This window comes from Gopherus flavomarginatus, chromosome 14, assembly GCF_025201925.1.
Source record: "Gopherus flavomarginatus isolate rGopFla2 chromosome 14, rGopFla2.mat.asm, whole genome shotgun sequence".
NCBI classification, from domain to species: Eukaryota; Metazoa; Chordata; order Testudines; family Testudinidae; genus Gopherus; species Gopherus flavomarginatus.
The window spans coordinates 33,176,967-33,190,444 of NC_066630.1; the positions used below are offsets into that span (position 1 = coordinate 33,176,967).

General features: G+C 48.7%; 3 protein-coding genes across 4 annotated transcripts in view; 2 read left to right on the forward strand and 1 right to left on the reverse strand.

Moving 5' to 3' along the window:
• The window catches only part of LOC127034164 (galanin receptor type 1-like), a 47,323-nt gene extending 45,049 nt beyond the window's left edge, over nucleotides 1-2,274 (forward strand). The window contains exon 3 of the mRNA XM_050922736.1: nucleotides 1,032-2,274. Coding sequence (XP_050778693.1) covers nucleotides 1,032-1,349 — 318 coding nt within the window. The 3' untranslated portion in view covers nucleotides 1,350-2,274. The remainder of the gene's footprint in view (nucleotides 1-1,031) is intronic.
• Nucleotides 2,275-8,224: 5,950 nt separating this feature from the next.
• Nucleotides 8,225-10,461, reverse strand: DDX28 (DEAD-box helicase 28). The gene has a single exon (XM_050922705.1). It carries the CDS (start codon nucleotides 10,393-10,395, stop codon nucleotides 8,725-8,727), a length of 1,671 nt encoding a protein of 556 aa, XP_050778662.1. The 5' UTR covers nucleotides 10,396-10,461; the 3' UTR covers nucleotides 8,225-8,724.
• Nucleotides 10,457-13,478, forward strand: part of DUS2 (dihydrouridine synthase 2) — a 47,143-nt gene continuing 44,121 nt past the window's right edge. For both annotated transcript variants that reach the window (XM_050922707.1, XM_050922708.1), the window contains exon 1: nucleotides 10,457-10,597. In XM_050922707.1, the coding sequence (XP_050778664.1) occupies nucleotides 10,504-10,597 (94 nt within the window). In that variant the 5' untranslated portion in view covers nucleotides 10,457-10,503. The remainder of the gene's footprint in view (nucleotides 10,598-13,478) is intronic.

Sequence of the window (13,478 nt, forward strand, 5' to 3'; positions counted from 1 at the left end):
TATTATTCCCACTTTTATAGATTGGAACCTCCTGTTAGAGTAAAGTGATTGGCCTAAGACTGCATGGGAAGTTTGTGGCAGAACTGAAAACAGAACCTCCGTTACCCAAGTCCAAGTGTGTTTGGGCTCAAAGACCATCCTCCCCGTTTAAGGCTTTGTCTTCATCAATTCAAGATTTTTGTTTTTTTATTTACAGTGAAAAAACAAGTGATAGAATTTTACAGTGAGCTAAGTGGAGACAAAGCACTGGAGCTGTTTACCTTGAGGTAGCTAAACAAGGTCTGCATTATACCTCCGTCTGGGCTTGACCTCACCTAGTAAACACGACAGTAAAATGAAAGTGCCTTGTCTCCTGTTTCCACAGAGGGATAGTAACACACAGTAATTATCACCTGGTGCTAAAAAACACAAAAACCCTTTTCCTGTCAGTGAGCCTTCACAAGTAGGGATGAAGATCCTGACAACTTATTTAGGAGGCACCCTGAAAGCATACAGAAAGATGTGAAGGTGGTGGCCTATCAGGTTGCATTCTTCCTTCTGAGAATATATTGAAAGAGAGTTTCAGCAATGTATTAAGGGTTATGTTGGCTTGAATTTCTTTCAGAGAATAAAAAAAAAAAAAAAAAAACCACTAAGATCCTGACCTGCAGCAATTAAATCTCATCATTTAACATGGGTCTGTTGGTCCACCTCAATTCCATTCCATCTATCCAAAATAGTAATCCTGTGTTTCATTACACAGCTGCTGCATTTCAGTGGTGGATGAAGTGGTGCCCTGCGTACAGTACCTATTAGTAAGCACTATAGATCTGCATAGTGGTAACATTAGTGCTCTGCAGAGTTCAAAGAAAAGCATGAAACAGAACTAAATGTGGTATTGTTCTTGGCATTTTGAAAGCATAGGATTTGTCCTACTGGATTTGATCACTGGTCCAGCACTGGCCAGTGGGAAAAGAAACCTTATCATTCATGCACACAACAGATCATCTCCAGCACTGACTGTATCTAACATGTGGCTTTGTCTTTTCCAGACAGCGCAGACAGTGCTACTCGTGGTAGCTGTATTCTTGATTTCCTGGCTGCCACACCACATCATCACCATGTGGGCAGAGTTTGGTCAGTTTCCCCTGAACAACATCTCCTTCACTTTTCGCATCATCTCTCACTGCTTAGCCTATGGGAACTCTTGCATTAACCCCATCATCTATGCTTTCCTCTCTGAGAACTTCCGCAAGGCTTGCCGGCAAGTCTTCACCTGCAAGTTCCTCCTGCAGCCAGCTCCGGCTGAGAAGCTTGTGAGAATACGCATGGAGAACTTTTCTACAACCCACTCAACGACTAATGTGTGACCTGGGCATAAAACATGAAAATGCATTTCAGCAGAGTCTACTGGAAAAACAGAGAAGATGGGGAGAGTAAAGGGGGCCCCGCTTGTATAGATGAGATTCTGGAGCAGAGTGCCTCAAGAGTGACTCATTCATCATGTCAATAGAATCACGAGCCATTCCTTAATGCAGCTGTTAGCATACTTCACACAGGAACAGCCAGTCCAGTTGTGGCTCGCTAATCCCTAGATTCTATACAGCAGCAGTCCTCAGACACACCACACAAGCTCCTAAATACTTCCAGATTCATACAAAGAGGCTGAGGCATAAGTTTAGCTGGAAGGTGGAGTTTTATCTGATAAGAAAATAATCCAGTTCAGTGTCCTTCAAAGAGCAGTCAAACTGATGGGGCTGAATATAAACTGGGGTGTGGTTTATTAGTGATACAGTATTTGGAGCGATTGCTTGAAGTAGTTAGGAAAATGTTTTGTTGCAAAGTCTCTAATGCTACTATTGTATCTTAAATCACATCTGGATGTCAGTGTTTCTAGTGTATGTGAACTGGATTTATTTTTAATTACTTTGCTGTGACTGGGTCTCCATTCTTCACAACAGGTTTTCCTAGCCCTCGACAGAGTAAAAGAGCTCAGTGCATTCATGTAACTGACCAGAGTCACAAATTATGTCTCAGAGGTCTGAGTATTTGTATTTGTCTGCTCCTTATTGCTCTGTATATTTCCTGGTTTGAATGTTAGTACCAATTACATTCAGGAAAACATCATCAATCATTGTCTCTAATGCTGGTCTGTTTAATACCAGTGAGAGGGAGAGCACAAGATTTAAAACTAAAACTCTTAGAAGAGTATACTGTTAAGTGTCAGTGTCTTTCTGTTCAAAGGTTTTGTTTGTACACATCCTGTGAGCATGCCTTGCCAAAGTACCAACTGTATTGTAGCAACCATTGTTTTGAGGCCTTTGAACTGAGCATTATTGCTGTATGAACCTGGTGTTTGTAAATATACGAAGTGCCATGCTAGTTCATTTTTTACACTGTATGGCTGAAAATTGTATTTTATTCTTTGTTATGTAATTTGAAAACTATTGCATTAAATGTTGTGTTCTGCAATTCAGATTGAGCTGTGTTGAAATGACCCAAGAGAAGGGTAATCTGCTCAAGGGACTGGCAATGTTTCATAAAAAGGATTTTATTTTAACTATCACCTTTATTAAGGTTTCATGTATTGTTTTCAAAGGGTTAATAAATGGTTTATTGATTAACCTATGTGCCAAACAGGTTGCTTTTAACTACATAAAAAGCTTCTACTGCTATAATCATAACATATACCAATGTCTGTAACATGGTTATAACACCTGTCAATCACTTAACTCTTTACAGTTTATACCTTAATATGTGAGCAAAACATCCTTCATAAATTTACTGGGATCTTAAGACCACACCAAGAAACCAAACCAAGGCTCTCTTCACTTTCCCTCATCATAACCTGAGGGCAGAATGATCTTTTCTGATCCACATAGTGGATACCTTATTACATTTCTTTGCTCATTTCTTTTGAAGAACTCTTGATCAAGGAAGTGTGTGTAATAAGGAAGAAAGAGCATTATCTAGTAGTGGCAGCATGGGACTGGAAGTCAAGAGTCAAAACTCATGTAAACGGAAAGAGTCTGGGTAGCTCAATTTCCCCTGTAACATGGGTTCAACTTCAAGAGCCTTAGGTAATATACTATGTACTATACACAACCAAGATTTGCAACAGTGGAAAATGATGGATTTTGTCCTGAGAACTTAATTCCACAGTGAGACGTTTAGTCCATTGTGTGCAATATCTACATAATGGGAAGATGATTGAAACTCTGGTATCACAAATCCAAAACAAAGAGTAAAAAGTCTGCTCCATCTGCTCAGCTGGTAGACACAGCCATTAAACCTAAGAGGGACAACACATTCCATTAGACTGGTGCCAACTGAATATATAAGCTAATGAAGTAAGCTGCTACAATATAGCTTTGTCCTTTGTCTTGTATTAGATCAAAGACATTTAGATACCACATGAATTTCAGAATATGGCTCCCTTTCTCAGTGAACATCTGACAATAGACTTTAATAGAGAATCAGGCACTAATGAAGTGTCAGCGTTTTGCCTTCAGAGGCATGTAATTGTCCAAGCAAATAAATATACAGCCTACCTCTTTAGCATCAGACATTCTAATGCTGATGGTACATTGGTCCTGTACAACAGGACTTGTAATCTTTTAATGGAGCACAAAGCACTGGAAACAGGAATCTGAAAAGGAGGAGATGTTTGAAACCAAATAATAGAATCTAAGGCCAGAAGGGACCTCCAAATGATCTTTCTAATCTGATCTCCCGTGTATCAGAGACCACTAACACCTTCTAGCATCTGCACACTAAGCCAGCAACAAAAATTAGATCAAGTTAATTACACCCCAAAGAAGACTAAACTATTATGTCCCATAGGCGGAGAATAGGAGGGACTGAGGAGCACCAATGCTGGAGGCATTGCAGTAACAAGGGATTAAATGAGATATACTCAGACGATCCTGACAAGCAACCCATGCACTAACCTGTAGAAGGTGGTGAAAACGCCCCACAGGTCACTGCTAATCTCACCTGAAGGAAAATTACTTCCCAGCTTCACATATGGCGATCAGTTAGATCCTGAGCATGCAAGCAAGAACCAGTCAGCTAAGCACCTGAGAGTGTGACTGCTCACTACCACCTCAGCACACCAGCCCACCCCATCTAGTGCCAGCTGTGGCCACTTGATGTGTCAGAGAATGGAGATAACTCCAGCATGTAGGTGACGGGCTGAAGCATGAGATTTTAGGATCAGACATAAACCAGACATAAACCTCAGGGCTGCCTCCCACCATCACAAGCCACCTTATCATACATTTCCACTCATAAATTCGTCCAGCTGTCTCAAAACTAGTTAAGTTGTTTGCCCCCACAACTCCTCTGAGGAGGCTACTCCAGAATTTCACTCTTCTGATGGTTAGAAACCTTCTAATTTCCAGCCTGAATTTGTTCATGTCCAGTTTATACCTATTTGTTCTTATGCCAACATCATCATTTAGCTTTAAAAGTTCTTCACTATCTCTGAGGTTTATCCCCCCAATGTATTTATAGAGACCAATTATATCCCCTCTCAGTCTTCTTTTTGCTAGACTAAACAAGCCATACTCTTTCCAGTCTCCTAAGAGGGGCCTTCCATTCCCCTGATCATAAGTAGCCCTTCTCTAAATTTGTTCCAGTTTGAATTCATATTTCTTGAACATGGGTGACCAGAACTGTACACAGTATTCCAAATGAGGTCTTACCAGTACCTTATACAACAGCATTAATACTTTCCTATCTTTACTAGAAATGCCTTCCATGCTACATCGTAGTTTGCCCACACCTGTCCTAAGGCCTATGGGACCGTACTGCCCGGCCCCTCAGCTCCCTGCCAGGGAGCCTAGTACCTAGGCCCTCCACCACTGTCCCTGCTCTCCCGCAGCCATGCCGTCGCATGGGCTACGCTCTGGCCCACTGCTCCTGCTGAGCAGTGTTGGGAGTGCAGCTGGCTCTGGCTGGGTGTCACGGCTGCAAGCTCCTGCTGCTGGTAAGGGGGTGGAGAGCAGGAGGGTTGGGTAAGGGGACGGGGGATCCTGGGGGACAGTCAGGGAGAAGGGGGCGGTTCGATGGGGTGGAGGTTCCGGGGGGGCGGTCAAGAGATGGGGAACGGAGGGTTGGGAGTGGGAGTCCCAGGGGGCAAGGATGTGGATAGGGGTCGGGAGGGCGGACAGGGAGCAGGGAGGGTTGGATAAGGGGGTGGGATCCCAGCGGGCAGTTAGAGGCAGCGGGGGGGTCCCCGGAGGGGGTGGTCAGGGGACAGGGAATGGGGAGTTGGATGGGGGTAGGAGTCCCAGCGGGGCTATCAGGGGGCAGAGGTGTGGATAGGGGTCGGGACAGTCAGGGGACAGGGGAGTTGGATGGGGGGGTCCCAGAAGGGGGAAGTCAGGGGACAAGGAGCAGGTGGGGTTGGATGGGTTGGGGGCCCTGAGGGGGGCAGTCAGGAGGCAGGAAATGGGAGGGGCAGATAGAGGGCAGGGCCAGGCTATTTCGGGAGGCACAGCCTTCCCTACCTGGCCCTCCATACAGTTGTGCAACTCCGATGTGGCCCTCGGGCCAAAAAGTTTGCCCACCCCTGTCCTAGGATCACATTTGCCTATTAAGTTGCATCCCATTTCTGTTACTCCAGTCTTCTAGGCAATCCAGTTCCTCCTGTACAATATTTTGACTCTCTTCTGTATTGACAATACCTCAACTCACTCCTACTTTTTGTACCAAGATCACTAAAGAAAACATTAAATAAGACTGGCCCTAACACTAATCCTTGAGGAACTCCACTAGTAACTCCCCTCCAGTTCAACAGTTCACCTTTCAGCACAACCCACACCCTTCTGCCAGTTAGCACGTTTCTTACCCACCGTTTAATTTTCTTTACTAATCCCCATCTTCTCTAACGTACAAATGCCTTACTGAAGTCCAACTATATTAACTGCATTTTCCTTATCTGAAAAATCACTAAACTTGAATCGGGGTTCCCTATTTATCTTAGAGAACCACATTATTACAGATTGAGACATGAAACACAGAATTATAGACTTTCTTTACATAGGGTGACTGTAATGGGGGTCTCATTCACCTCTTGCAAATGCCCCATGTCCAAGTGCATGTAACTGCATTCACTTTCTAAGTTTGTGGTGGGTCTATTGTGACTCAACCCTCTGGCCAAGTCACACACGGTCTTTATGTGAAATAAAAACCACTTCCAGGGAAACAGTCCAACCGGGGGGCAGGAGGGGCCTATCCCAGTACCCCTCAGCTGGCCTTTCTTTCCTGGTAGCCCTCCCTAGGCTCAGGCCCTTAATTAGTCTGTTAGGCTTTAAAATGGCCTCGGCCCTGGTATTGAGCCATACTCTAGGGCAGTGACTCTCAATCTTTCCAGACTACTGTACCCCTTTCAGGAGTCTGATTTGTCTTGAGAACCCTCCCAAGTTTCACCTCAGTTAAACTACTTGCTTACAAAAATCAGACATAAAAAATACAAAAGTGTCACAATACTATTACTGAAAAACTGCTATAATTTTGACGATATAATTATAAAATAAATCAATAAACTGGAAAATATTGCACTTACGTTTCAGTGTATAGTATGTAGAACAGTATAAACAAGTAATTGTATGAAATTTTAGTTTGTACTGACTTCACTAGTGCGTTTTATGTAGCCTGTTGTAAAATGATGCAAATATGCAGATTCAATGTACCCCCTGGAAGATCTCTGTGTACCCCCAGTTGAGAACCACTGTCTCCAGGGAGAGAGCCTTAAAGCAATGTTCTCGCCCTCTCTGGGCCTTTCGGGCTTCAGCTCTCCTGCTGGGCCTCTAAAAGAGTTCATTTCGCCTTATGGGATGCATCAAAGTCCAGGACACTTTCCTAGTGGATTCTGGGGGGGCGGGACCCAGGCCCATTCTCTATCTCGGATCCCAGTCCAGGGATCCTAAAGAAAGTAGCTGTCTGCCATGCCCCTTTAACTAACATGCATTCCTGCTATGATTCCCTTAACACGTCCCCACGGTCCAGCATGTTCTTCATCCTTACCTCAGGGCCTTGTCCTGGTTGAGTCCCAGCAACCAGCATGGAGCTCCTTCAGCCAGCCAGGCATACTATCTATGTGCCTCCAACTCCAGCAAGAAACTAATCTCACTCTGGCCCTGCAGCTCTTCTTACACTAGACTGCTGGGCCCTGATGGGTTGCTCCCTGCAGCCCCTTTCTGATTGGCTGTTTCCCACACAGCCACTGTAAGCAGCTTGGAGGACCCTCTCTATAGCCCTTCGCTGGGGTGAGGTGTGGCAGGGTCGCAAGGCCTTGATCACAGGGCATTAGGGCCTGGTCCACTATGCCACAGCGACCATACGTCCCGTTTTTTGCCAGGACAGTCCCATTTTTAAGCTCTGTCGTGGACACCATGACATTTTTGGTAAATCTGGGCATTTGTCCTATTTGATCTTACCCCACAGAGACGCAGAGGAATGTTCAGGCAAGAGCAAACGGGCCCTGCAGGGCTGGCCTGAGCCACCTGATGTTGCCACTACCTTCAGAGCCAGGTGTCTCACCAGCAGCCATGGCTTTCCAACAGCCCAGCTCTGAAGGCAATGCCACCAGCAGCAGCAGCATGTAAATAAAGGTGGCAATATACCATTATCCCATTTTCAGTTTAGGGAAATATGGCCACCTTACCTTCGTGCAACAAGTAGCACTTAAATTCACCTCCTCATCCCTACCCCACTGAAAGGTAACCTAAAAGTTATGTAGAACGCAAGCTTGAAAGGTGTCTTTTTTTCCCATTTTATGTTGCTCCTTCCCCTTAGAAATAGCTGGTCTCAACTTCCCTGAAGGACCTCAAAACAAAACCACATTCACATCTGAGTATTTCCACGTGGGTTGAGAAAGAAAATAGACCGAGGCTACACTACCTCAACCTGTTTTACCTATTCTGTAGATAAACAGGACTTAATTTCCACATTCAAGACAAACACTTTCACCCATGAAATAACGCATTCAGAGAAAATACATTAACACTCTGAAAAAGTCAGTTGTTATTGCTGCAACTTTTAAATAAGTTGCATCTAATAATCACTGCCTACTTGAGGATAATGGGGAATATTGTAATTACGCACCAGTACCTTATCCTGTACTATGTTCAAGACTATAATAAATCAATTAATATGTAATTCCTTCAAGTCATGCCTAATTTAAATTGAAATGAAAATTACAAGATTTCAGACAGAACAAATGCAATTCAGCCCTTACTAAACCGAGGAAAAATTTAGCATTTATTTATTAATTGTGGGGTCTGTTACATCTGCTTAGATTTAGAAAAGCATGAAGTAGCACGTCATACTGATATCAGTGCACTTGCCAGTAACTAACCAGGCAGAACTGGTAACTTTAACATTTTTGTTATGTTGTTTCTTTGCCCATATCCTCATTCTGACTCACAAAACAGAGTACATCTACACTACCTGCTGGATTGGCGTGTAGTGATCTATTGGGGATCGATTTATAGCATCTGACGTGATAAATCGATCCCCAATAGCTCTGCTGTCAATCCTGCGCCGTGAGGACACAAAGTGATTCTAAGTCAATCTAAGATACGCAACTTCAGCTATGAGAATAGCGTAGCTGAAGTCGACGTATCTTAGATCGACACCCGCCCCCCACCGCAGTGTAGACCAGGCCTAAGTTTAGCTGATTTAGTCTTCAACAGAAGTCATTATCAACACCCTAAATCCAATGTGAACTTTAGCATTTCATTGTTTGTCAGCCTGAGTCAGGTCTGTTTTAGGCAAAGGCTCCTTAACGGCAGACTCCATCCCAGGGAGACTGGTCCTTCTCCGGGCTGCAGTCTCTATCTTCCTCACCAGATCAACATCCCAACGATGGGTTACAAAACTAACCACAGTCCCAGGCACCTTGCTGCCTACACGCCCAACCCGCCCTACCCGATGGAGATAGTCTTGCAATGTGGATGGGAAGTCATAGTTGACTACTAGCTCCACACGGCTGGTATCTAGTCCACGGGATGCTAAGTCAGTGCAGATGAGAACATCCCTTTGTCCCTTCTGGAAGGTGTTGAAAATGCCCGCTCTCATAGCTGCAGGCATCTGTCCCTGTAGCCTCAAGTGTTTGATTTTGTGATCATCTAAGATGTAGCCTAGCCAGTTGACAGTGCTGGCATTGTTGCAGAAGACGAGAAGGGCTCCGTTAGAGGGACCTTGGTCTTTGATGAGCTGCAGTAGTTCGGACACCTTGTCGCTGCCTTTGATGCGGATGAATTTCTGTTGGACATGGGGCAGAAGGTGGTGCAAGCTCTGGCTGGTGAGGGTGGTGAAGTGGCCCAGATTGGTGACCTTACTCAGAAACTGGCCTAGCCCTTCAGGGAACGTGGCACCGACGACCACAAGCTGGGTTTTGGTGTTCCACTGATCAGCCACCTCCTTGGGGCTGTGGGCGATGGGCGCTTGCATGAGCACCTCCTCCACTAGATCCAGGAAAGTGGGGTCCAGCAGGGTGTCAGCCTCATCCAGCACCAGACAGCACAGACGCTCCAGCCTCACCATCCGTTTCCGCAGCGCCTTGCACAGGGCCCCAGGTGTGGACACCAGCAAGTCGGCATCGGGATCCGAGCGGAGCTGGTTTTTCACGCTGGCCATGCCCCGGCCCCCGCCAATCTCCTGCACTCGCAATCCCACTGAATGGCCCAGGGAGGAGGCCACGGTGCGCACCTGCTCCGCCAGCTCCCGGGAGGGAAGCAGCACCAGGCTGCGAGGGCAGGGCGGCCAGGCCGGGCCCAGCAAGGGCCGAGACAGGAGTTTCTGGAACAGCGGGAGCAGATAAGCCAGGGTCTTGCCGCTGCCCGTCTCAGCGGCGCAGAGCGCGTTACCTCCGCGCAACAGGGCTGGGATGGCGCGGCGCTGCACGGCCGTGGGCTGGGTGATGGAGAGAGACTGCAGAGCGGACACCAGCGCCGGCCCCAGCCCCAGTGCCCGGAAGGAGCTGTCCCCTCCCGCGGCTCGGGGAGGCTGCAGGGCCGGCGCCTGCTCTTGGGAGCGCTCCAGCTGGAAGTAGTCCCCGCAGGAGCGCCGGTGCTTCCAGCCCGCCGAGACCAGGAGCGGCCGCTCCCAGCGCCCCAGAGTCAGGGAGCGAGGTTGGCTCAGCTGAGGCCGCCGGCTCCGCAACAGCAGCTTCCCCGCCCGGGTCGGAACCACCAGCAGCTCCCGGCCCCGCCTGGGCGGCCCCCGAGCCAGCCGCAGCTGCATGGCCCGGGAGATCCGCACCACGTTCTCCGGGGGCGGCCCGCCGCCGCCCGCTGGGCCCTGCACCCAGCGCACCAGGAGGAGCCGCACTGCGGAGGCCCTAGCCCCGCCCAGGACCAGCTCCCCGGGAGCCACCATTAGCCCCCCGACCTTGCTCAGCGCCATCCCGGGCAGCTACAGCGGCCCCACGCTTTGCGCGAGAAACACCCACGTGAGGGGAAGAGCAGGGGCGCCCCCTGATGACGTGTTTACGGGTGCCGGGAGGAGAGGCGCATGCGTGGTGGGAGCCGGTGCACGGTCGGTGGGTGGGTGCAGCAGTGCGGCGCGAGGGTGAGCGAGGTGCTGTTGGCCAGGACCAGTTGGGCAGGTGAGCGGCCGAGCGCTGGCTGGGGTGGTGTTAGCCGGACAGCTCCGGTGTGTGGCTCCCTGGGTGCGCCCTGCCCGTGGCGGGCTGGTCTCCGCAGTGGGGATGGGGATGCGCCCCTGCTCCCCCCGCCTCCTCGTAGCTGCCCCAATGCCCTGCTCCCCTTCCCCCCTCACCTCCTCCATGGCCTTTCCCGAGCCCTATTCCCCTCCCCCTCGGCCGGCCCAGGGGTCCCCTTCCCTCCCCCAGGTCCCCTCCCCCTCGCGGCCGGCCCAGGGGTCCCCTTCCCTCCCCCAGGTCCCCTCCCCCTCGGCCGGCCCAGGGGTCCCCTTCCCTCCCCCAAGTGCCGAGCCCTCCCTACCCCCACAGCTGACCTCATTTCCCCCAGGCTCTCCCTTTTCTGCTCCAGGGCCTTCCCCATAGACCTCCCTTCCCCATCCTCATAGCCCCTTGTGCCTCCTCCTCCTGTCCCCAGGCTCACCCACAGTGGGCTCTGTGCCCTCACCGTGCTCCCTTCCCCCTAAGCCCATCTTCTCCCTCCCAGGTCCAGCCCCTCCCTGAGGCTACCCTTCCCCTTGCCCCCTTTTTTGCTATGGCAACCTCACTTTCATTACACCCCCCCCCCGGGCTTTTAACATCCTTAAATCCTCACAGCTGCTATAATGTCCCCTTCTTCCCCTGGCCTGCTGAGCTGTTACTCCCATCTCCATGACGGCTTCTGTGGCTCCCATTTCTCTTCATTCTTATAACTGCTCCAGTGTCTGCTTCTCTCCCTCTCCATGCCCTGGTTTCCTTAGTCCAGGGCTTCTCAGAATTGTCAGTACAAAAGATGCAGGCCCTTGAGCACCATCCTGGGACCAATCCCTTGGCAGGAATCCTTGTTATTGGGTGGGAGCCTCTACTGAGAAGATTGAGCTGCCACCTAGGACACCATGGGGGTAGTTTGCAGAGAGAGAGATTACAGTGGTGCCTAGCATGTGCCAGACACTTTCCAGTCACTCCCTGCCTCATGCAGTGAGACAAAATTTTGTCTCCTCCACTCCACTAATAGCTTCTTTCTCCACCCCCAGATCTTGCTGTATCAGCTTCTAACTAGATGGTTTAGTAGTCACCTCTAACTAGTAGATATCTGCCCAATTTTTAAACCATAGGGTTGTATTCTTCAGATGCATGCACAGATGGTAAGTGTTAATAATGCTAATGGGTGCTGGATGTATTGACAGAAGTCTATGCAGAACTCTTATTGACTTATGTGTTAGCAGAAGCAGGTTCCTTTTTTGTAATTAAAATTGGTCAGAAATAAGATCTGGTCAATAAGGGCCTCATGCACTGCCCATTGAAGTCAGTGGAAAGACTCATTGATTTTAGTGGGCTTTCAATCAGGTCCTGAGAGAGTGGCAAAGTATGCTACAAAATATCTGAAGGCAAATCATTTTTAAAGGCGCTGAAGACAACTGCAACAGCCTCTCCCAGCTTTTATTCTAGGACACTGGCTCCTGGCATACTTGCAACTTTAAAAGTTAAAACAAGTGCAGATGTTATAATATACATTACAAGTTGTTTCTAATTGGCCAGGTCACCTAGATAGTTTAAACTATATATGAAAGGAGCCCCTTTTTCCAAATATGCTGTTTTCATGATTAGTCCAAACTCTAGTTGCCAACTTTAGATCAATCTTAAGGATATGCTGACTCAGTAGGCAAAGAAGAAAAACTATCCCCCAGATCTCTTACCATGAATTGTCATCTTGTATTTGTAACTTCTTTTATGGTGAGGAACTGCTTGAGAATGTAGATTCTGGGTGCTTTGCTTCTTTAGGCTATTCACTGAGGTTCTGCTAATGTGTCACCTTTTGTCTGTGATTGACTTAAAATTAACTGGTCAGTTGTGTGAAAAATTGCCTTTACACCCACAAGGCAGAGAACTGAAACCCTAATAACGCGAGGTCAATAGGAAAGATAAAGAGGGACTCTCACAACAGTGAGATCCAAAGATGAAACACAACGGCAGGAAAATGTCAGGGAATGCTAGGTTAGATCAGTCTGTTGTACCAGACCCTTTCTCCCCCACAAGCCTCAGTCGTTACAGCCAGCCCCCTCTCCAAGCCTCCTGAACACCCATCCCACCAAGCCCCACCCAGCATTAGAAATGCTTTGCTTGGTGGCTCATACCCTGTGCTAGGCACAGCTGCTAGTCCCGGCTGGGGGTGGGGAAGGAGCACAATTCCCCTGCAGGGAGTGACTGGGTCAGACTCCCCCCCCAGCCCCCTGAAACTTTCCCTGCCTGTGGAAAGTGCTGCACCCCATCTCCCACTTCCTGCCCCCATCACTACTTAGCCCCAGGGGAGCTGCTCCCCTGGCGGGCCAAGCCCCCTGCATCCAGACTCCCCTGCTGAGCTCACCACACCTAGACCCCTTGCTGAGCCCTAACCACATTCATCTGGATCCCCTGCAGAGTCCCATTGCCCCTGCATCCAGAACCCCACCACCAAGTCTCTGTGCATCCAGATCCTCCCTGCACCCGAACCCCCCACTGAGCCACTTGCACTCAGATTGCCCCACACAGAACCCTCTTACCGCACACCTGGAACCCCTCTCCCCCCCACACTAAGCCCCTCCGCACTTAGATCCTGCTGAGCTGCCTGCCCGCACCTGGTACTCCTGGCACAGGGGGGCAGGGCCCCGGGATGTGCTTCACCACCACCAGGGGTGGGGGGACCTGCAGGGCGATCTCCCACTTCTGTGGAGTCAGTGGCCTGTGTTTCTCACTGCCGTGCTGGAGCCTCCACATTTATTTATTGACAAATAAAATTTGCAAATTTTTGCAGAATTTTAAAATAGTGTACATGAAATTTTTAATTTTTTTGGTGCAGAATTCCCTTGGG